General features: G+C 51.1%; 1 protein-coding gene across 2 annotated transcripts in view; it reads right to left on the bottom strand.

The window, feature by feature from the left end:
• PLXNA2 (plexin A2) overlaps positions 1-24064 on the bottom strand; it is a 205391-nt gene that overhangs the window by 87421 nt on the left and 93906 nt on the right. For both annotated transcript variants that reach the window (XM_026509048.4, XM_044387805.3), the window contains exon 4: positions 22141-22275. In XM_026509048.4, coding sequence (XP_026364833.1) covers positions 22141-22275 — 135 coding nt within the window. The remainder of the gene's footprint in view (positions 1-22140; positions 22276-24064) is intronic.

The raw sequence follows: 24064 nt of genomic DNA, 5'->3' as shown, positions 1-24064 counted from the left end.
GGCAGTCCCTGAGCACCCCCACCCCAGTGACGGTGGCAGGCCGAGGATCCAGAAGTGGACACCCAGGAAGGGGAGCTGACCTGGGAGCATTTTATGACCTCTCCCAGACAAACCCTTGGAGATCGGTTCTATGTGGGTGGAAGAGCTGGAAAATCAGGGCTGAGAGCAGAACGCTGCCTGATGGGAGCTACAGCCAGGGAAAGTCAGCAGAGGGTGTCCAAAGGCACATGGAGGCCCCAGCCCCGAAAGAGTCAGCAGTGTTAGTCAGCTCAGAGAGCGAGAGGCTATCTTGTGATGACTCCAGGTCAAGTGCGAAAGGGTCTCTATGACCCTTTCTCTCTGCTTCTTCGAAGGGTTCAATAGCAATACTTGGGTGGGGGAAGATAAGTGAGAAAAAGAGCAGAAACACTCCTCGTGGCTCCAAGTGGGGAGCGTGCAGGAGGCCAGGCTGCAGGACGGCAGAGATCTGAGCTTCGGTCAAGGCCAGAATTTTACTTCTGGTCTGGAACTGGACATTATAACTCCAAATGGAAACTGCGTTTGAGACTTGAAGGCCTTGGTATTACTATCCAAGAGTGAGCTGATGAGCTATGCCGGTGCTGGAGACAGAGGCAAAGGGACCGCGGGAGACAAAATAGAGCAGCGTTTTGGTACTACCTGCCAATGTATGGGCGGGCATGAGAATGCTAAGGACTGCCGTTCCCAGCTGCATGTTTTCATGACGGTCACACAAGGTGAGAGCCACGACCCTGCATGGTTCAGGGTCAGGCTGATTGCACACATCCAGGGCAATTACTGGTGTTACTTCTGGGGACAAATTGGTAACTTACTGATAACATAATTTTAAATAAAAAGAAAACTCTGGGTGTCGACTCTAGGATAGTTCCACTCACTGTTCTCTCTGAAACTCTGGTGTCCTTCCAGGGAGTGGACAGGGGGTGCAGCCGTCTCTTTTTCAATTCAAGGGGTTCACGGGTCAAAAGAATTTGAGAACTGCCCCCATGGAGAGGCCTCAGGAGATGCGAGCATAATCATTAAATGTGACATCCCATGCTGGTCTAATGATGACAAGGGTGTTGTGAGGAGCTGGCTCCTGGTGAGAAGCCCTCTGGGTGCCCCTGCCTCCCGGACCGCAGCGCCCGCCCTGCCTGAGCGATCCATGGGGATTACAGCTCTGCAGCTCCCCCCTGCCCAGAGGGTGGTGGCGGGGAATGTTGGAATCTTCACTTTCCTCACTGCTTTCTATTCCTGGTCCCCTTCAATGGCTGTGTCAGATGGAACCAATGTCATGCAGCCGCTGGGGATAGAAAGGGGTGGAGGGGAACTTGGGGAAGTGGAAGAGAAACAAAAGATTCTTTTCCTTTTTTTTAACAGGTGCTTAGGAAATTAATTAGAGCAAATAATCACCAAGTTGTCTGAGTCTCTATTTTATTTGGTGCATGCCGGGTTTGCTGGGAAAAAAAGGGGAATTTTAAATAATTTTGGAGTTATAACTGATGTAATTAGGTGCTCAGTGAACACTTAGCATCGAGCTGTGCTTATTAAAATTACTGTTTTAATCAGAACATTGCTGGAGAATCATTAATAATACAATGGCTTGATTCCCTGGAACTCTAATTAGACCTGGACTTTTAACCACCTGAGCGTAATCTGGCTCCGTCTGGATGCGCACCATGGGTGATGCATTATCATTTCAGGGCATGCGGGGATGGGGCATCAATAGTGCTATGTAGTGACTGCCTGAATGCTTTATTTTGGAGTGTGAGAGTGTGTTGAGGAGGCTCGGGGGGCACCGATGCTGAACGGTGGTGATGGAAGTGAAGGGGGTCAGCCAAGGGCTCGGGGTTGGAGGTCTCGGGAAGGAACAGCAGGAGATACCTCTCCGGCTGCTGGGCATGCCTTATCCATCGTTCTGCAGGGGAAACAATCAAGCCATAATGTCACAGACCCAGCTGAGGGCCCTTTCCTGGGATGCTCTCCCTTCACAGGGGCCTGCAGGTCATCAAACCAAACACAGGTCCAGATGGGTGCGGCTTTGGTCCCCTGCCAAGCCACTGTCATCAGGAATCTAATCACTCACTCACCGAGTGATCACTAAAGGTTAATTTGGTGAAGGGCTGGGACCACTTCTTAAGTTCCCTGTCCAGCACTTTGGGTCACCCTAAAGAGAGACCAGAGATGGGCTGAGCTTTTCCAGCACTTTCCTTACAGACATTTCAGGGTTAACTTAGTCCACAGCCTGGAGGGAGGCTGAGTGAATGTGTTCTTGTCCCCTGAGACGCTAGGCTGAGCTGGTGTTTGGGGAGTGGGGTCAATGCCCTGGTTCTGAGCACAGGGCTTTGGTTTCTCTTTCAGCGGGGGGGGGGGGGGGGGGGGGGGCACAGTTGTATCAACACTGATTTGGCCCCCACTAGGGGTGGAGGGCTCAGATAGATGTCACGGGGGTGCCCGAGAGCAAAGGAAATGGAAACACCCTCTGCCCTCCTAGAGCTTGCTAACTAGTTGGAAGGACATAACAAAGATGTGAAAACAAGATTTAGGATACTTAAAAGGCAGACACTGAGAAGGGAAAATTAAGCTGGAGCGGGGCAAGGGCAAGCAGAGTTAAGTGGTGATCAGAACACGATGGGATTAATCAGAGAGGGGGTGAAGGCCTTCCGGAAGAGGACGTGAGGCCAAGAAGGGGAGGCAGCCCTCTCCGTGCCCTCATTAAACATTCTTCTGGCTGCTACTGGAGGCCTTGAGACAACAGGATTGAACTCTTCCCGAAGCTCCCTCTCTGGAACACCTCTAGCCGGAACAGCACGTGTGTGCAATTGGAAAAAGGCAGCCCCTCTAGGTGCTCGGTTGGTGAGATGAGTGAGGACTCCGTTTCAGCCCCCACTTGCCCCTCAGCCAGATGGCTTTGTGCAGTACACAACCTGAACCATCATATCTGGCGGCCCTGATGCCCAAAGTTCCTACAGGAATAGAGAGTCGAAATGTGTGGTGTGGGTCTACTGGAGTTCAAGCCTAGCAGGGCCAAAGATAGACTATTTTTAAGGGCTAAACATCGTACCTCTTATAAGCCCTGTGGGGGGTCAGTGGGGGGGGCACAAAGGAAGCTGGAGTCCAGTGTGGGCTGAGGAGCAGGGAAGTCTCCATGGAAAGGGTGGGACTTGAGGAAGGCAGGGTGAAAAGTCCTGGGAAGGAAAACATCACAAGCCAAAGCAGAGAGAATGAGCTTCGGGGTGTGTTCTGGGGATAGCGAAAGACAAAAGAAGGGCGTCCCCATTCAGATTTCTTTTCTTACTAGTTCCACCGGGAGTAGACATTTTAAATAAGAATCAAAAAAGTAAAACAACTCTAGGCCTCCCTCAAGGAAGCATAGGCCAATGGAAGAAGTTTCCTATAAACCAACAGCGCTGGGCGGGAGAGCTCCCCTTCCATTGTGGGGGAGCTCTAAAGAGAGGCTCGAGACCCGGATGAGTGACAGGAGTCCCCTCCAACTTCCAAGACTGTCTCATGGGCAGGCCCCTTATCCCGTCTAGGATTCCCTGCAACCCCTCACCTTGGAGGGATTTAAACACACTGAAAGGGAGGGGGCAGGCAGTCCCTGTGCTTGGGAACAAATGGCCGGGCCTCAACTCAAGAATTCTCGTGCTTCCGAGAAAAGAATACTACACCACACGCACACACACACACACACACACACACACATCATCATCATCATCATCATCAGCTCTCCACAAACTCGTGTTCTTATGCAAACACACTCGGGAACACAAACACACGCTCACACCATGCACTCACCTTCCACAGCGACAGCCTGACGCCGCACGCACACTTCACACACGCTCACGCCGACATTCCATACACACATTGCTGTCACACACACTCAGAACACACAGACGTGCCTACCACACTCACTGCCCCCCTCCCGCCCCCGCCTGCACACCACTGTGGGCAGGAAGAGCCATCAGGAGCTGTCTCCTTCGGGTTTGTCGTGAAGAAGGATTAGGGCTGCCCAAGATTAAACAGAGAGTTAAAAATGACAAACAGACTTCTAAACAGGATGAGAGTCTTAATGAAAACCATAATGAATGGAAGAGCCGCACAGATATCATCCATTAATGGCCATAAATATCAGACCAACAGATGAGATCTTAGATACTGCAGTTCTGAACCCCATCAAATTACTTCTATTGTAATTCATCAATAAATAACCAAGCCCGACCTCATATTTGAGGTCTTATCATGCTTCAAAGAATAGACTCTGAGGCCAGGCAGACCTGGGCTTGAATTCTGGTTTCGCTCCTGACAAGCTTGGGCATGTTACTCGGCTTGTTTGATCACAGTTTCTTCATCTATAAAATGCAGATAATTATCCCCCTAATAGGGATGTTGTGGAGATTAAATTAAGTCCTGGACAGCTCTAATAATAACTTATAATAGTATTAATAATTTATTATTACAGTTATGATTAATTTTCACTGTTATCTCTTGTTCCCTCCCCTTTTCAGCCTCCTGGGGTCAAGGAGAGCCAATTGGTTGGTGCGATCAGTAGACAGAAGGATAAAGGAGAAGGGAGATAGAAGGAGTAAGAAGAACAGGAAACCGAGGCAGGAGCAGAGCAGGGAGAAGACTGGGAAGGGACAAGAAAATGAGAAGAAGGCTGGCAGGGCTCTTGGATGCTATACCCTGGCATCGCCTGGGGTGGGCTGCCCATGCCCGCCTGGGTGGTGGTTACCCGGGGAAGGCGTAGCCACACAATTATGGTCCTGCCTTCCTACTATTTTTTTAAAAATAACAGCTTTATCACGATATAAGTTATAAAATTATGTCATAATTTCATAAAATTCACCCACTTGAAGTGTACCCTTCAATGGTTTTTAGTAGATTCACAGAATCGTACAACCATCACCACCATCAATTTCAGAACAATGTCATCACCCCCAAAAAGAAACCCTGTGCCCATCAGCAGTCACTCCCCCGGCCCCCCTCTCTTCCAGCCCCAGACAACTGCTTCTGCTCCAGCTCCAGGCAACCACCAACCTTCTGTCTCTAGGGATTTGCCTATTTTGGACGTTTCGTATCAAGAGAAGCATACGAAATGTGGTCTTTTGTGGCTGACTTCTCTCACTCAGCGTCGTGTTTGCAAGGGTCATCCATGTAGCATAAATCAGGGACTTCTTAAATTTCTTAACTCAAAGCCAAAAAGGTGAAGGAAGAGAGCTTCGTACACCCACACCCAAGCAAGTGTCATAGCGGCGACTGTCCACTAGCTCACCCTGAGAAAGCTCACTGAGTCAAGGTCAATCCCGGAGTTCTAGACTCAGAGGCTGGCCGGAAGGAGTCTTCATTCATTTTCACCATTGGGGAAACCAAAGTGCAGAGAAAGGATACGTGTTTCGAGCGTGTGTGTTTTGTGCCCTCCACATGCTTCTCACGAACAAAGGAAAACAAAATAAGATCCAAATAGAAGAGTCTCTTGTCTATGGTTTTATGATTTAGATTTAATGTTAAGAGGCAAATGAGAGTCTCTTGGTATTCTGCCCATATGTCTCTCTCTTATCTCTTAGAAGTGACAATTCCCAACTCTATTTTTACAATATAAAAGGATGGCTCTCCTCTAATGGTTATCTGTCATTGTTTATGTTCAAAGTAATTTTATATGTTAAGACTGTAGCCTTAGGACACAGGAAAGGGACACCCCTGGGCCACAGGCAGACCCTGAGGTGGGAGGGGCTTGTAATCTGGTTTGAGAAGGACGAAACTGCTCATTGGACTCAGGAAACGTCAATCACCTTTGTTCTGTCACTGAAGCGCGATGTGTCCCTTAGGGTGGCTACACCGAGAGTTTCGGGAATGACAGGGCAGTATCTATTCAGTCAGTTGACCTTAGAGACAGAGAATACTTCCAGACTAAACCGTGTGTGTGGCTTCACGTCCCATACTGGCGCCTACCACCATTACCCCATGGCCACTAGATGTTAGTCTCGCACCTAGACTTCATGCAAAATGGAACCCGACCTACCACAGACTGATAACTTATGCTTCCAGGAAGCCCAGTGAAAGAGGGTGATGTGAGGCCATCTTTCTTCCCTATAAATCCCAGTACTGATGTAGCTTGAATCACAGAGAGAGGAGATTGTCCACAGGCCAGGCCAAGACAGTGCGTCAAGCTACAGTGTCCTTAGATGCCACGCATGGTGGCCGTGCTAGCAGCCACAGCTGGAGAAGCGGGGAGGGACTCCGCTGATGAGAAATGCCCTTGAAGTTCAGGTATGATTAGGGGTCACTTCCTATCGGGGCTATTCAGTCATCAGTATCTCCAGTGATCTCAGTGGGTACTGTGAGACTCACAGACCTCAGTTCAGAGCTAAATTCATTTGAAAATGGAACAATAACGATACCAAATGGCCTGTTGTGTAGGGCCCTATTTCACCAAATAAAACGACACAATGTTGCCACTCTAAAAAGGTCAAGCATTGTTTATTAACAATGCCCAAAGAATCTCATTAAATCCGGGAGCGTGAGGACAGAACAAACTAATATCATACATGTGAAGTGATTTGCATACCAAGGAGGACCGCCTGGGACAGGACTGGCGGTTTAAGTCTCCTGGTGGCTACTGTTCAGAAGTCCCCCTGCTCCTCGGAGCGGGTGGCGGGGCCGTGTGCTGCTGTCCAGCGCTCAGCATCACTCTTCGTTCAGCCTAGCACAGAGGAGGCACTGGGCAAATTTTCCCAGCCCCAGGGTTCCTTCCTCTGTTGCAAATTACTTCTCAGTGCACGGCAAACAAACAGGGGATCCCAGGTGAGGGCAATGGGATTCTGGAAAATGTGAGGTGGCTAGAATTTTCTCCATTCCTCTGGGCACGCTCCAATTTGCACTCTGAGCATAAATTCGCATGTTGCATTCCAGAGGCCCTAACTCTAAAAATATTAGATAAAATAAAATTAATTCTTGTCATCCTCTGTGATCATATTCAAACCCAATATTCTCAGGTTGGCCCACAGAACGGGTTTGCCTGCCTGCTCTCCTCCGTGCTTTCCTATTAAAATCATTTTCTCAAACACTGATAGAGTGTACGGTCGGTACCAGGAGGGGCCAGGGGACCTCGGACGGGCAGCCGGTCTCTTAGAAGCTTAGAGCCTAATGCGGGAGACGCCAGGTATTTACTGTCATTTCTACCACGAAGTTAAAGAAGCTCAGAGAGCTGAATTCATTCTGACTGGAGGGAACTGGGACGGTTCTGAGTTCTGCAGGGGGCGTGGGAGCAAGGACACAGGGAGGTGGCCGCAAGTGGACGCCTTAGCTTTCTACAAGTTCAAAATACCTGCATGGTTCGTGAGCCTCGAGTCTGTGTTCCCTTCATCTAGGGAGGCTGTTAATGAGAGAGACAGCTCCTTGCGATGAGATGGCTGAAGGCTGAGCCCAGCAGGCTTCAGAGGCTTGGGAAAGGCCCATGGCTATGGACAACCGCAGGATGGGCAGTGAGCGCGGCCAGGCCGAGGCAGAGAGCGGGATGCCAGCTTAGCCCGGCTTCCTGCAGAAATCTGCCAGGCCTCGGGAAGCAATCTTGAATCGAGTGATGGCTTGGTTTTTTCCTGGCTCCTCTAGGAGCTTAGGCTTTTCCTGTGGTTCTGGAGATAGGATCAATCATGGACCATGTGGCCTGCCTTTCTTGGAGAAGTCAGACGCCCTGCGAGCCAGGCTCTAGTGGTTAGTGAGCTAATGGCTGCCCAATACTGCCAGGGTGCAACCAGGACGACGCAAGGTCTTTTTAAAAAGCTGCTGTTGCGCCATGTCCTGTGCTCCGTGTTCTGACGTCACCAGTTTAATCCCTGCGACAACCCAATAAAGGAGAGTCTATCATTACTGACAATTTATCTGAGAGGAAACTGAGGGCAAAGGTCAATTTAGTAAGAGGCGAGGACCGGATTCCAGAGGTGCCAAAGAGAGCCTGCCTTTCCCCTCTGCCACTGGGCCTCCCACCGGCAAGCAGGTAACACAGAGTGTGTTCAGGGCCTGGAATCCCCTTGCCTGCCCTGCCTTCCCAGGGAGCCGCAAGCTCTGCTCTGACTTTCCCCTCTGCTACCCCCCTCCCCTCCCTACGTCCAGAACACGTTGGAAGGAAGCTCATGAGAAGGGTTGCAGGCACACTGTGTCCTGGGCCCAGGGACAGGTGACCTTTCCAATTCAGCACCTTTATAAATCTTACCTAATGAAGTTAAGGGGGAAAAAAGAATTAATGAATAAATGAAGGTTAAATCACTCCCTGCAGAAAATTGATGCTGACAGCGAGGGCCAAGAAGAGAGCTTGGAAAGCAGGGAGCTGACTTGCACAAGAGGCTTTTAAAATTCCTTTCTCCAAACTTTGAGGGAGCTGTGTGGCCGGCCAGGTCCGAGATGGGCCAGCAAGGCTCTGGGACGTCCAAGGCAGATGGCCTGAAGGCAGTGGAAAAAGAAAGCCATACTCTACCTTGGGTAATTTTTTTTACAAGCCAATTTGGGTGTTTCTGATATATAGACATGTGTGTGTGTGCATTGCACACAGACACACACACACGTGCGTGTGCACACGCACACCGTATACGTACTTAACTCCTGCAGCTAAGCAAAGCATGGGCACTTTGGGTCTGCCTGGCTCATTCCTGGCCTCTCGGGGCCTCTGTGGAAGGTCTTCTTGTCAGTACCCACTCGTTAGTCACTTCGGTCTCCTAGTCACTACCCTCAACTGCCACCCCATATCCCCGGGGCTGCACACCTCAGCCCACTTAGCTCAGAGGGGCCACAGGGGAAGGAAGAGAAAGAAAAGCAGAAGGGACTGCTGGCTAGTGCAGGTGCAAGGCGGGGGCGGGGTTTCGGGGAAGGGGATGGAAGAGGAGATGCGCCTAAAAGCTCACAGGGCAAAGCCTGGGTGGGGGCCTGGGAGAAATCGCCGCTCTTCCAGGCAACGCTGCGACTCACTGAGTCAGTCGCTCAGGGGCGGGTCACTGGCTGGCCTAAATGACCTCCGTGTGTCTCCTTGGTGAAATGGGAACGAAGAGGGGGCCTACAGAAGAGATCAATGGCAGGAATCTTCCCTGGTGCCCGCACCAAGCAGACTCTGCTTCTCCCTCTTGTCTGTGCCCACGGATTTTTAAGAATCTGATCATGAAGACAGGGAGGCTCCGAGGGACCGGAGAGCGTGCCTACCCCACGGTGGGATGGGGGGCACGGGAGGCGAGAAGCCGGCTCTCGGCCGGGGGAGGGGTGGGAATGTGGAGGGTGGGCTGGAGGAGGGGGGAGGCAGAGAGACCTGAGCTGACTAGATCAACCAGTAAATAAAAGGTCACAGTGATTTTTCCAGGCACCCAGGGAGATGCAGGCAGAGAGCTGCGCTGACGGCAGGAGCTGACAATTGGCAAATGAGCCTCTGCTGTTATCTGTTTCCCTTCCTTATTCTCCTCTCGTAAGACAGAGGCTAGAAATAGATGCAACTGGCAGATGACTTAAGGATGAAAAATGAGCAACATGTTAGTTACGGGGGGCTCAGTGGCAGTGAACCAGGGAGCGTGAGTGAACCCGAGAGAAGGAAGAGGGCGGAGCTGGAGCAGTTTCCAGCGTGGGGCCCCTGCTCTGTCCCAGCCACTTTGCAGGGATCTGTCACTTCAGCTCAGCAACCCTCGAAGGCAGGTATGACTGTTTTCCCACTTTACAGAAGAGAAAACTGAGGCTTAGAGAGGATAAGCCAGGCCCTGACGAAAAATGGTAGAGCCAAGGTTTGAACACAGGCCAATCTGCCCCCAACGATGAGCTCTTTACACTATCCTACAGTGTTTCCTTTCCACGCGCTTTCTCTTGTCTCATCTCCCGTCTTCCCCTTCCTCTCTTCCTTAACCTTCAGCATGGGGAGACAGAAGGGGCCCAGAGAAGCAAGCTCTCTGCTACCAGGGAATTTTGCTGGAAGGACTGAATGAATGCAAGAAGCGGGTCCGATCTCTCTCGTCCTCTCCCCCTGAACCTGAGAGGAGCAGAGTTTTCCTCTGCATACAGAGAAGGGGCTGTGCTGAGCAGCAGTGTGGACTGGCCCGATCACAGAGGGCTTGGGGGGTGGGCTGTGACCCGCCCTGGCATCCTTTCTCCTGGCCCCTGGGGAGGGGGGAGCTGCTGTCAGGGAAGGGGAAACACTGGGAGCTTGCTGCATGATCGTTTTCTCCCAAGTTCTGTGGTGCAGTAGCAGGGGCTGAGGGAGCCTGAAGCACCTTCTCTTGGGTGGAGATAAGGACAGGTGGGTTGCATCCACCCGAAGTCCTCTCGCCCCCTGTGAGCTGTGGCTAGTCGTCAAGGACTGATATCTCCTAACTCTTGCCTTCAGCTCCAACAATATCAAATTTGGGGGACTATTCCCTGAATATGCTGAACTCTTTCAAGCCTCTGTGCTTTCCTTCACTTGAGAAATACTCCTTTGCCTTTTGCTCCACTTGGTGAGCTCCCCCCCTTTCATAGTCACCTAGAGGAACACCTCCTCCAGGAAGCCTTCCTTGACTCACAGACTACTGGGTAGCACCCTCTCCTGCATTCCCAGCGCTCTGCACACTCTATCACAACACTCTATCCCTGGCATAGGTGTGATTTTGTCAGGACAAGCTCTATGCTCACAATAGGTCCTCAAAGGTTGTTTGATAAATTGCTTGGAGGCGGAGTGGTTAACTAAGACATTGTTCTCAGCTCTGTTCATTTTTCTCTTTCCAATCTTCCTCCTGCCCGACTCTCATCTCTGCCCACCTCCCTCTTCTCATTAAACATTACTTGAGGGACAGAGGCTGAACCCAGACTGTTTGCTAAGCCACCAACAGCTGACGACACAGCCAGTTCTCCCTCCACCTGGTGCAAATTTCAAACCCCAACCTGTTTGCAGAAGTGGGGAGTGGGAATAACCAGGAGGGGGAGTGAGGAAGGTTGCTCTGTGCAGAGTGGCAAAGGCTCCGGGAATTTCACTGTGGGGCACACAAACCATGAACTGGGGACTGTGGCTGACGTGGAGTCCCTGAGCTGGGCACGCTACAGAAAGGTCGAAGGGCCAGCTTGGAAAATGCAGGCAAGCGGGGCTCCGAAAACCGAGTAAGCCCATGGAGAAGGAGCACAGACCTGCTTTTCCCACAGTAAGCACAGCCCTGACCTGTGGTCTGAAAGCGTGTGAATACCCTTTCACCCCCCAGAACACACAGGAATGCTTGCTCTCATCTGATGCATCCCCCCACGTACGCTGTTCTCATAAGCACACACACTCGCAGACCCAGGTCAGCCTCTATCCCGTACAGGCTCGTGGCCAAAAAAGAGGCGCTAAATGTCATGGCCCCAGGGAACATTCAAATGCATCTCCTTCAGAGGGAAACTGAGGCTGTAGTTGGCTTGTAGTCATACAGCTGGGGGAGACTCCAAGGATTAACTAGAGGCAGAATCCTAACTTACTACTCCCCTGGCACTCTCCTGTCACCCCCTGCCATCCCTCCCCCATCCTCCCCACACACCTCCCTGGCAGCTCACAGTTGGGTTCGAAATGTTGTCGTTGTCCCGAGGCCAGTCGTCTGACGGGCAGCATGTGTGAGGGGCTGGCCAGAACTCACGGGCACTGAGGAAAAGCCGCCTCCCTGGGTTTCAGGAAGCCAGCGCAGCTGGTCACGTCTGGCGGAGGGGCGCAGAGGCTGTTGTGTGGAGAAAGCGACCTGCGGTCCGCTTCCCATCTCACAGGAATCCCGTGGTCATGGAGCCTCTCCGCACACCAGGCCCAAGCCACGAGCCACGTGCACCAGCAGTCAGCGGGCTTGGGGCCCAGCTCCTCCCCCGTCCCGCACGGACACCCGGGACCCCGAGCCTCCACAATTGGGCCTCCCAGCCAGCACCCACCTCCCGCCCTCTCGGGGGGGAGCGTGCAGTATGGGCTGTGCACCTCGGAACGTCAACCCGTGCTCCTCGGAAGGGTTCGCTGCCGTCCCCTCTCCTCCCTCCCCCTTCGCTGCCGCCTGGTGCATCTCTCGGCACCTCCGAAGCTATATCTTCACATCACAGCAACTGTCCTACTCATCAGTGGATGGAAATAACTTTTCACGACGGCTCCTCTGATGTTGCCATCTTTTGTGTTGATCAAAACAACAAAACGAATCAGACTCTCGGCGTTTGATTGAAGCCTAATTGGAAATCCAAAGTGGCACTAAATGTTATGGTCTAAATAAAACACATTCAATTACAGAAACCCAACACGGGAAGCATGAGAGAGAGCTCCGGGAAGGAGCTAGAAAGCAGGCTGCAGAGTTCGGGGGCGTCACTGGGGGGCTGGCTGAGTCTCAAGACAGCAAGCACCGAACCCAGGAGCCCAGGAACCCCCGCTTAGGGCAGTGATGGCACCGATACCCGTTTGCCTGGTTCCCGTGCAGCTGCAGGGGAGACGCTGAATCGGGGCCTTATTGTTCTGGACCTGCTCTCCTTGCAAAGATGGCTAGCTATGGGTGGGGGTCCAGAGGGTGCAAGGGAGTCATGGTGTCACTCACTGGGCCTCCCTGGGCAAGCAGGGCAGGGGCTTTGCCCCGACACTTTGCGCATCCCTGCCTCCTAGGAGTGGCGTGAAGGGCCTTGCTCAGGTCCCTTAACCTTGCCGAGCCTTCCCTGTGTGTCAGCAGGGGTGTAATGCCCGCCTTTCAAGCTTGTTGTAAGGAGTCCGGATAATGCTTGCGAAGCCCGTGGCCTACTGCACAGGCCAAACCGCAGCAGTACCCTCCTCGGGCTGGGCACTCTCTGTCCCTCCACTCTGACCACCCGAGCCATCGCCCGGAAGGGTCTGAGTAAGGCCCTGGGCAGTGCTCGCTTTCCTTTGTTGGTTTTGAAAACAAAACAGCGCACTGCTCCTGTCTCCTTGGGGGTGTCAAACGAGGACTTGTGAGTCCTTGCTGGTCCCCTGAAGCCTTCAAAGCCGCTGCTAAACCTTTTCCTTAATTTGGAACCAGGTGGAGAGGGAGCAGGGAGGAGCCCTGTGCCCACACGTGGCAGCCAGGGGGCGCCGTCTCAAGAAGAGGGAGCTGTGGATTTGGCTTTAGAAGGGTGGGGTGGAGTCCTAGCTCTGCTGTTAGCCGGCTCGGTGGCTCTGGGCAAATGACTTCGCCAGACTTGAATTTCAGTTTTCCTATCTCTAAAAGAGGCGAGGACAATGCTACTTCTCCCATGGGATTGCTGGATTAGCTGATGTCATGTTGGTAAACTAAAATAAGAAAAACACAACCTGAATGTTAGTTAGATTTCAACACATCTTCAAGTAGAGCCGAGAGGCAAGGCGGGGTGGTTAATTTTCTTTTTTAGGTGTGGCTATATGCACAGCATGCTCTGCAGGGCTGAGCCTGGTGATGACGCCTGGGACACAATTATAAAAATAAAATTACGACTACCAACATTTATTAAGCAGGTAATGTGTGCCAGATACTTTTCAGAGTGCTCTTTATGTATTAATTCATTTAATTCAATCCTCAGGCAGATGCCACACTTAGGCCCATCTTACGGATGAGGAAACGGAAGCACAGAGAGGTAAAGCAAGTTGCCCCAGGTCACACAGCAGTAAGTAGTGGAGACAGGACTTGAACTGCAGCAGGCAGGCAGAGTCTAGCGCCCACACTCTTCATGGGGTCAGGAAATTACCCATCATCACCACCATCTGCTTCCTCACATTCTGGTTTGGTAGACCTTCCCTTCTCAAGAGTCATTTCCCCCTCTGGTCTCCTGTCCTCATCTATAAAAGAAAAGGCTTCTCTTCACTCAATAATCTCTGAGGTCTAACCAGCTCTGAACTGCTGTGTCAGAGAGAGAATGAGTCCTCTCATTCTCCCAAGGACAGGCCTCTCCCTGGTTGGTATGACTTACTTCAGTCACTGAGCACACTGGAAGTCTTCACTAAGCACGGCTACTTTATATTGGAAGTCTCTGCTAAGCACGGCTACTTTATATTGTAATTTATCTACAGTCATTCTTCCCCACCAGAATGAGACCCCCCTGAGGGGTCTATTTTATTTACTGCTACACAAAAGCACACTTAACAGTGCTGCCGTTGCATTGAAGAGAGCAGAAAGAAATCAAGAAGGTACCTATCTTCAGGCAGCCCTGTTTGTAACATTTTGCTGGAATATTACCTAGAAAGACTGCCCTATCTATATCTGCATATGCAAATGACTTGTCAGTGGACAGCTCTATGCATTATACATGGTAGACACTTAACGGTCTGTTGAGTGAATGAGTCTATGTATGCAAATGATATGCAAATCTTTCCCTATTTTAATTTGACCCTCGGGAACATCTTCAGTGACTCTCTTGGGTCCAGGTTGTTTTTAATTTTTTTTAAATTGAAAGTCTTTAAAGACAACCAGTTTTCTTTCTTGCCCGTGCCGAGGGAAGCTGTTGTCAAGTTGGGAAAAGAATGCTGGGCTGGACCAGGTTAATTAGGATTAATTCTGCTTCTCCTGGTCATTCAGGGGAAGATATCAGCAACTGACTCCCCTCTCTGGGCATCAGTCTTCTCACCTTTAGAAACAAGGGAGTGGGTTTCCTGCTGGTATTGAGACACTATGATTTCCCATCTCTCAGTCACAGGAACATCATCCTGGGCAAGGCAGAGTGTCAGTGTTCAGCACTACCTGCCTAGAAAGAGAAATCGAATCCCTTGCCAAGGATTAGAGAAAGTCTCCAGCCCCCTGCCCATTTAGAGAAATGAGGTTTTTTGGCATTAGTTCTCCCAGCCTGGGCATTGTGTTCAATCATTTCTTTCCAAACCAAAGGATTTTAAAATAAGAGGCTGGAGTTTTCTCTCTTAAATACAACAAGCCAAGCGTCTGATTAATAGGTGCGACTGCATTTCCTTTCTCTCATGTGAAAATATTTATTAGAAAAATGTTCCAATGAGAATATTAACAGCCAGGGAATCAGCTCTGTGTCAGCCTCTTTGTTCCCTGACATTTGAAATAGGGGGCGGAGGGGGGAGGGGAGAAAGAAGGAAAATCAAAACCCAGGCTTGGGGTGGTCACCTTTCCCTGCGGCCCCCTCCCCCAAGAGGCAGGATTCTGCTCTTCCTTTGGGAAAGGCACTGAAAGGAGCAGCTTAGCTCCTGGGCCACACCGGGGTCCCCTGTCCTTAACCAGAAACACATGTGCATCAAAGGCTTGGATTGAAAGTGACACATTTGAAAACAGAAGTGTAGCCGAAATTCGCTTATCCTCACTTTCCTAATCCGCAAACTCTGTAATTCTCCCCAAAGCCCCTCAGGCTCTGCTACAGTCCAAGCCTGCTCACATTCCCCCCCCCCCCCCCCCCCCCCCCCCCCCCCCCCCCCGCCACTCAGCCCAGGTCTCCCGCCTCCCGGCAGCGGGAGGGCTCCCGTGACTGAGACCCAGAGCGCCTTGTAAAAATTCACCTTGGCACGCTCTGCCCGCTCCCTGGGAAGCCTTATCGCCTGGACTAAACAAATGTGCACAATCAAAATAATAGTCTGAAATGTCAAAATAAATGAGCAGCGAACATCTGGAAGTGTGGTTCCCCACATTTTTTCCCTTTCCCTTCCTCAAGCCTTCAGGTGCCTTAAGGGTCTGGCAGCTCAGTGGCTCTGGCCACAGGCAGGACACTATTACTTCCGAGTCACAATAGGCCTTTTGAAAATGCTTATTTTTGGTGCTAGGTCCAGGTCTGCAGTAGGTAGGCCCTCCCCCAAACCAAGGAAACCCAAATTAGCCCTCCGGTTAGCGGGCGGGACACTCTGGGAACGGCACGCTGGAGGGGTGCGGCCTGTCCTTCCATTCGGCCTCCCCACCCGGCACACACCTTCAACCAAGGCCCCATCAACCGAGGGCCCAGGAAGGGGTCTCTCCTGCCCATGAGCCCTTCAGAGAAGGATGGCTTCACAATCTTCCCAAATGATTTTTCTTTCTATTAACTCCAGGCCAAAGTTTTTCTTGCTCCGACTCTCTTGAATTACTTAAGGCGGGGATAGTTAAAGAGTCAGTTTCCTGTGTGTATCCACGGGATAAGTCACCACTGCCCTGCAGAGCCAAGGTGGGGCACCGTGGGGCCTGCCTTCCCAGTGGTCTGGTGTAACACTGCTGCAGAGAGCTGCCCCGGAGAACCCTGTAAAACCGCGGGCCGCTGTCTGGGCAATTTCCTGGCAGTGCGATCCCGCTCCTGATGGATTCCCCCAAAGGCTTGCAGGAAGCACTTTCCCAGCCCACATTTCACGTGGGCTTCATGGAGGACCTACGCAACCTTTAGCAAATCAACAGTAGGCTCTAAAGCTCCTGGCACTTCTCTGTGAGTTTTGAGAAGTCAAACCAGTTCTGATGACTCCAGACTTGGGCGTTGGGCGCAGCACGACACTGAAGGGGCAGCTAACCTGCCCAGATGCCTGCTGGGCCTCCTTGTTCTCATGTGGGGTCAGGATGGGTGATCCCTAGGATCCTTACCAGCTATGACGCTCTGTGCTTCTGTGACCCAGGGGGTCAGGAAACCACATATTTATCTTCCCTGAGCCTTGTCTCTCCAAGTGTGCTCATGGGCCACTGAATCAGAATCACCCAAGGTGACTGGCTGTGGAGAGGTGAAGAGGCAGGGAGAAGAGACAGCGATGTGGTTTCTAAGGCTGTGTCATAAAAACAGCAGTAATTCTACCTTATTTGTGGGAAGGCTCACTCTCTTGAGTCCTGAGCTGCCATGTTGGCCATGATCTGCCATGTTCAAGAAGTCTGACTCTTGAGGCCACCATGCTGTGAGGAAAGCTCATGCCCCATGGAGAGGCCTTGTCTAAGGCACTCTGGTCAACAGCCCCAGCTGAGCCCAGCCTTCTAGTTCCCAGACAGGAGAAGCTTCCAGATGATTCTGGTTCCTAGAATTCTAAGCACCCCAACTTATTTGTGTTGTAGAGAAGAGACAAGCCCTCTTCAACGTACCACGTTTGTGTCCCTGACTTACACAGTTTGTAAATATAATAAAACGTTTGTTTTATGTCCCAGCATTCTGAAGCAGTTTGTTATGTAGCAATAAGTGACCAGAACAGTGTGCCAGCTACAGACAAACACAAGGTCACTCAGAACTGGGGTCTGAGTGCCCACTACTTGGAGAACGGTAACCCTATCTTTGGAGACCTAGTTTCCTTACCCGTAGAGGCCAGAAATGAAAAGCCCCATGGGTAGCCCTTTCTGGCCACGTGTGTACATGTGCAGCACAGGACCCTGAGGGGTTGGGGCCTAACCAGTGTTCAGGGCGCCCCTTCCTTCTCTCCACAGATGCCTGCAATACTGGCGTCCTGGGCCTCACATCTGGGCCCAGGGCAGCCTCTGCCTATATCAAGGGGAGCGGGGCTGTTTAGTCTGCAGGGCACATTCCTGGATTTTTAAAATAAATAGCAGATTATGAGCGACTTAGCCTGATGCTGTCATTGGGCCAGGCCGCGGGCTTCTGAGCCGTCCCTTAGGAGGGAGAAGCAGGAATGGCAGGTTGGAGGTGTTTGACTTGGGAACTCTGTCCCAGCCATAACTTAAGTGGAGAGGCTTCTAGCCTTCTCTGGGGTCCCAGAGAACTTCTAATAATATGATTGATAACAGCAATGATAATCATCATACCGCACACTGAAGGCACTGTGTGTCAGACACACAGTGTTACCATTACTGGGCCCACTATACAGATGAAGAAACTGAGGTTTAGTGGTGTGAGATCTCAAAGCTGAATGTCTAGCAAGTGGCTATGGGTTAAATGGAGATCAGTCTGATTCTCAGGCTCCAGCTCTTAACCACTACGCTATATTGCCTTCTCAGGCTCTGAAATAGAGAGCAGCATCCCATGCCCCCACCCACCCCAAAACACACACACACATGCATGCGCCCCCATCACCAGCCTTTCTGCTGTTCCCAAGGCCCTTTCCAGCCTGCATGGAGCCATTCTCCACTGTGACTCCCTTTTTCCATTTCACCCTTCGCTGGATCATTTTATGCCTCTATTCCCTCTGCTAATTCAAACTAATTAAAGTATAAAATAGAATAATTGCTTCCATCCCCATACTCTTTCCCATCCACGTTGAGTACAGAGTTATGTTCTTTATCTGGGAGTGGCCAACCTGACAAGTTGGGTGGAAACTGGGGCTATCAAGTTTCTTTTCATCTTCTCGCTCAGTTTTGCACTTGGCTGGTAGCCTGCTTTTCCCTGGACTTGCTGTCTGACTTCCATTAGACACTGAGGATATGGGAGAACTTGTATTCACACCCATAGCATCTGTCGATCTGCTGTTGAGGAAGCCGGGGCGGACTTTCTAGGGAAGAGCCAGGCATCCGATCCGTGGGGCACCTGGGCAATTAGCAGGATTGGGAAATCAGTTCCCAAATGTTCCCCTGGGACTGGCCGGCCCTGGATCTATTAACAGTCCATTAACATCGGCTTGTTAGGCAGTGGCACTAGCGACCCAACACTTCTTACTAGTCCTATTTCTTAATTACGTGTAATTAACCAAGAGAGGGGGAGGGAGGGAGAATGAATGAGCTGTACCGAATCGTTTGAGCTCTGTAGGGAGATGCAAACCTCTCTAGGCAGAATTTAAGGGCCAGAGACTTGTATCTACACTCCCATATGCCAAAGATACGAACGTGCCGTGTTTTGGGCAAGCAGCAGGGGGACAGAGAGACAAGAGGTGGGGATGAGGTGAAGGCTGGGATGACAGCAGGCTGCTCAAAGATTTATTCTAAAGTGAGGGGAAGCCCCATTCTCATGGTGTCTTATATGGCCTCAGGTCCTTCAGGAACCTCCTTAGTCTTAAATCACTGCTTCAAAACAGGAATACACTTATCCATAACCAGCCAGCATTTCCATCCTCTCTGCAGTGTTCACCGTTCAGGGAAGAAGTTCACATGGGCACTCATAGCCTCATACAACTCTTGTTCCAAAAGTTCTTCGCTTGCTCTAACCTCAGGCCTGTCTACTGTAGTTTTGGTGTCGGCTTCTGGAGATGGGGAAGAGTCTCAACCCCAACAGCTTAGACAAGCCTGTTGAATATGCAAGGGAGTCTAGAGTTAGATTTGTTAACTGTATGTCTAAAAGGGAGGAAACTGAATCTCTGAGAACTTAAGTCTAGGCCTCCGAGATGGGCCGGAACTAGAACACCGAGATGGGCCGGGCTCAGCCTGAGGCCTACTGGCTGTGCCTCACGGGCCGCTTCACTTCCTCTTAATCATCACTCATGATCGCCACCCTCCTGAGCCGGAGTCGTAAAGGCCTGAGAGCCAGAAGGGGCCGTATAGAAGCTCAATGACCAAGGGTTTGTGCGGTGTGTGAGGCCATGGGAAAGAAACTCCCCTCTGCTGAGCGGAGTCTCTGCTGAGCCCCACGTTGACCCAGGTGAGGCACAGTGAGGCCAAGTGGATGGTTTAACACCACATGGCTATGAATTGTCGAGACGGGATCCAAATCAGAGCTTCAGACTTCAGAGAAAATCCTATTATCTGAAGCAACTCCTCTATTTCATGACCAGGGCAAAGGTCAGGCTTCCAGATCTAGCAACAGCTGGACTAGAACCCAAGCCATCTGATTCATCTTCACCACCACCCACTAAAGGGTTTCTTGAAAGATGTCCGAGCTGTCTGTGAATACTCTGTACCCAGAGTTGCTCGGCCTCAGACAGATGGGCCCCCTGAGGTGTTCTTGGCCCTCATCCCTGGGCCCAGCCCCAGGTGAAATCACCTATCTACACGATTTACAGCTCTCAGGGTGACAGGTCTCAGAGCTCTGCCACAAATCCCCCTTAGACTGTGCCCACTGATCCCAGCTCCACCTGGCTGGGAGCTCTCTGGCCTAATATCTCACCTGACTGGAGACAGCCCCATGGCATTCACCCCAAATTCTTCCCATATCCGCTCAGTGGGACTGGCTACTACAGAAGCCCTCTGCTGGGTACAGACTGTAACAAGAACGGCACAGCTGTGGCAGAAGATGAGGACAAAGGCCAGGATATTTAGAAATTAACTATGTGGACACTTGGTTGAGCCAGGGCTGATGCTCTCAGAGGTGACACCAGATAGGATCTCAGGAGGTCATCGCAGTCCCCGAAGGCCACTCACTCGTCTCCAGCTCTGGCCCAGGCCCCTCTCTTCCGGCCACATTTTGAATGTAATTTCAGAAAGCAGCCCCATTTGAGAAAGAGATATGCAGCCAAAATCTGAGCCTTGGCATCTTCTCGGTTCCATTAAGGCCTCACTGGTCACTTCTATTTGCTCTCAGTGCTTTTCCACTACACCGAGCTCAGAGGACCCAAGAAAGAGTTTCTACCCAGTTACCTGCCTGGTCCTCAGCCATACAGAACAGGTTCGGAAAATATCACATATATTACGGGTCTGTTGGATCCCCTGGATCATCATTTTATCCACCTGTCTGGACTGCCATCTACCCATCCATTCCTCTGTCTGATTATTATCCCACAGAAGCATCTAGAATGGTATGGTGTTCACCAAATGTTAACGTGGTGGGGACTCATTGCTATTTTCTTTTCTGTATGTATTGCTGGAATTTGCATGGTAAGCATCTACTGTTTCTGTTTAAGAAATAACCTATGTCTATAAATAGAGAAGAACAGGAAGAAAAGGCAGAATATTTATAAGCTTCAGGGGAGGTTATAGATAACTGGCTACATGTCTCCCTTCCTTGTTAGATTGTAAGCAACCTGAAGGGAGCGGCCAAGTCCCATTCATTTTGATGTTTTCCCAGCACAATGTTCCCGATAAATATATTCCCAGTAATGGGCTTTGTTAGGGCCCACGGACTGTTTTATCAGAACGAGACATCAGTGTTTATTTCCAAGACTGTCTTACCCACCGTAGGTTAGGCTAAGCCTCCTCCAGCTCCATCAAATTCCCATCTGCACCTGTTTATGCCTCAACTGCAGGGGCCATATGAAAGGAGGTAAAAAGACAGGTGGGTTCAAGGGGATCTGGATATAATTTGCATGCAATCTGCATATGATTTGTGTCATCTGTTCTCAAGAAGTAATTTTTGAGTTAGAGCTGCATCACTGCTTCCCTTAATGCTGTCATGTGCCCATTTGTCTCTTCCTTCCTCTCTTCACTCTTCCCTCATCTCTGGATTCAGAATTCTTACATTCAAAAAAAAAAAGAGGAAAAGAGAACTCTGGGCGAGGTGGTATTCATCAAGGGCACCAGGGATCTTTGCAGAGTATTTTGGGAAGGACAAACACTCAGGAGCTGGGAGGCAGCTCGTGAGTGCTCACTGGTCCTCCAGCCCAGCATCTGTGTCTAGCCTAGGGCAGGGTCTTCAGCCATCAAGACAGATTCTCAGCCCTTCTTCTCCTTCTTGGGCTTTAGCTCACCTGCCATGGTCAGGTCAATGCCAAGACCATGCTCCTGCCGAGCAACAGTAGACCCACTGATGGAACAAATGGAAGGAACCAGCCTTTCTTAAGGTCTTTGCTTTGCTTTGTGCATCTCCATTAACTCGCGAATCCTCCGTTTTCCCTGCTTCTCTTGCCATCACCATGGCTCTCCTGCATTTACCTTCTCTTTGTTCACACATATTCGGAGCAAATACACTCCGGGGGGAATAATGCTCCATCAGAGAAGGTGGGGAACCTGCTCACTGGTTACCCCGCAGAGGGTAGAAGTCTATTCCCCAGGCCAACTTTGGCTTCCCAGAGCTGGCCAGCGTCTACTGGCATCAGTCTATGACGCAGGCCAAGATTTTTATCTCCTTCTGGGGCCCTCTGTTGGGTCTGTCTCTCCCAGGATCAGGCCCAGCCAGGAGGCCTGGATTATTTACACTTCTTTGGCTCCCTTGAGCAGCAGACTCTGTGGGCCCGGGAGCCGTAAATCTAGCTCCTAATCACACCAAGCTGCTCTGTGCAGTCTGGCCTGTTCTTGCGGGGCTGTTCATCACGCACTGAGACAGGGGCTGTGGCCTGGAGAGAAGCCTCCGGGAAGCGGCTGGCCCCAGTTGCTTCTCTCGGGCTCCCTACAACAGCCTCCAAGGACCCTGCCTCTCCCTGGACCCTGAGCCTCAAGCCCAGAGGTCTCTCTTATTAGATGAACGGTTTCCGAACGAAGGTCACAGGTTATCACGTACTCCTGGGCTTTGGAAAGAAGCGATGGATGTCACACTTACCTGTCTCTCAGACATGAGGTACAGGTAGCGCTCGTCGACGGAGAAGGCCATGTCCCGGAGGATGGGGCTCCCGTCTTTGAGCACAGAGACCATCTCATACTGGACCCCTCCATGGGGGGGACCATCGGCTCGAATCTGCAAGAGAAACAAGGCCCCCTCAGCATCTGTACTCAGCAGCCCGCCATGGGATTACCTGCTTCGTCCTAGAGCAGGTCACTTTACCGGAGATGGTTCCCCCCACCCTACCCCCAGTTGCTACTCTGAACCAGACTAGGCTTCAGGGAAGGTAGAGGTGCTTCTCAGTGCCAACAGCCCAGCTTCTGCCAAGAGAGATCCTTTCCCAAGTGGTCTGAGTGTGCCGGCTCTGGGATTTCCGATGGTGGGTTCGTTTGTGCGTGCCTATGTGCCCTTCGGAGCAATTCTGAATATCCCAATGTGGTTGTTGCTGCGTGTGTGGAGGGGGTGTGTGTGAGTGTGTGCTTGTGGGTAGGAGACAACATCTGCTCACGGTGCTTCTCCCGCAGGCAGGCAAGGAAGAATGGTTAAACAATCATATGAACTATCAAAAAGCTGGTCACCAAGAGATTCAAGATTTTAGAATCTCAGGAAGGTCTTTCTGCCCCCAAACATTTCCCCTGCATGCGTGCAAATTCACCCTGGGATTCTGGGGAGCTGGGAATCCTGGCTCAGACGCTCAGAGCCCAGCTCCGGATAGTCAGTCAGAACGAAAGGACTCAGACACCGTCAAGTTCACTGCTTCTCAGCCCTGGCTGCACGTCAGAATCTCTGGGGGGTTGTAAAAGATACGAATGCCAAGGCTGGATCCATTAATCAGAATCGCTGTGGGTGTGGCCTGGGCATCTTCTTGGGGATTCAAAGCTCCCCCGGTGAATCTGATGAGCGGCCCGAGTCTGGAAGCAGCGATGGAGTCCAGTGGTTTTCAAGGCTGCGCGCTTGGAGAATCACCTCGGGGAGGCTCGGGAAACACATTGCTGAGCCCGCCCCCAGAGTTTCGGATTCAGCGGAAATGAGGCTTGAGAATTCTCACTTCTAACAAATTCCCGGGTGACGTGCAGGCTGCTGGTCTGGGGGGGTTCGAGAGGGCTAGTCTAAGCTCTGTGTAGACTCAGCAGAAGACGGTTCCTAAGGTCGTGCAAAAAGCTGGTGTCCAGGAGTCCTCGGTTTGAACATGCTCCTGCCTTTAGGTTTCTTGTTGCCAATGAAGCAGCTAACGGTTGACCAGGAATCCCTAACGGTTGACCAGGAATCCCTACCCTGGCATGTTTTCTCTGTCCTCTGCCCATCTAAACTCCCTCTGGCTTGAGCCCTATTTCCTCCACGAAGCCTTCCCTAATCTCTCTACCACGCTAATTGCTCATTACCCTGATGCCCTTTTTTTTTTTTTTTTTTTTTACTACTAGACATTTTGTCTTAGGATTAAATCACTTGATCTGTTCATTGTATAGGTACTAACTACGATGTATTGACCACCCACTCCCATTGTTCTCTAATTGCCTCACATGTGCGTAAGTCTGTCAACACTATGAAGGCAAGGATGCATTTTCTATTTCTCTAATAATCCTCTGAGGACGAGAATGGGCTCGGGAACCTCGCTGGTGATGGATAAAACGGGAGGCTTGAGAAATACTTGTTGAAAGGACATGAACTAAGAACCAGCTGATAAAGTCTCGTGAACTCTAGTGCTAAATCAAAGTGAGGTCAAAAGGCATTTTTCTGGAAGATTGTAGACTCAGGCTGCACCCTTCCAACCACATTCCCTTTTGTTTTTCTCTTTAACTTCCAACCATGCCCTTCCCTCTGCCCATTTCTCCCGCCACACGAGAAGCTCCGGAGGGCAAGGACCGTGACTTCTTCACCCCAAGGGCAAGCTTGGTGCCTGATGCCACAGTAAATTCCCCTTTGC

This window comes from Ursus arctos, unplaced genomic scaffold (assembly GCF_023065955.2).
Source record: "Ursus arctos isolate Adak ecotype North America unplaced genomic scaffold, UrsArc2.0 scaffold_2, whole genome shotgun sequence".
In the NCBI taxonomy this organism is placed as follows: domain Eukaryota; kingdom Metazoa; phylum Chordata; class Mammalia; order Carnivora; family Ursidae; genus Ursus; species Ursus arctos.
This window is presented reverse-complemented; position numbering and strand designations above follow the sequence as displayed.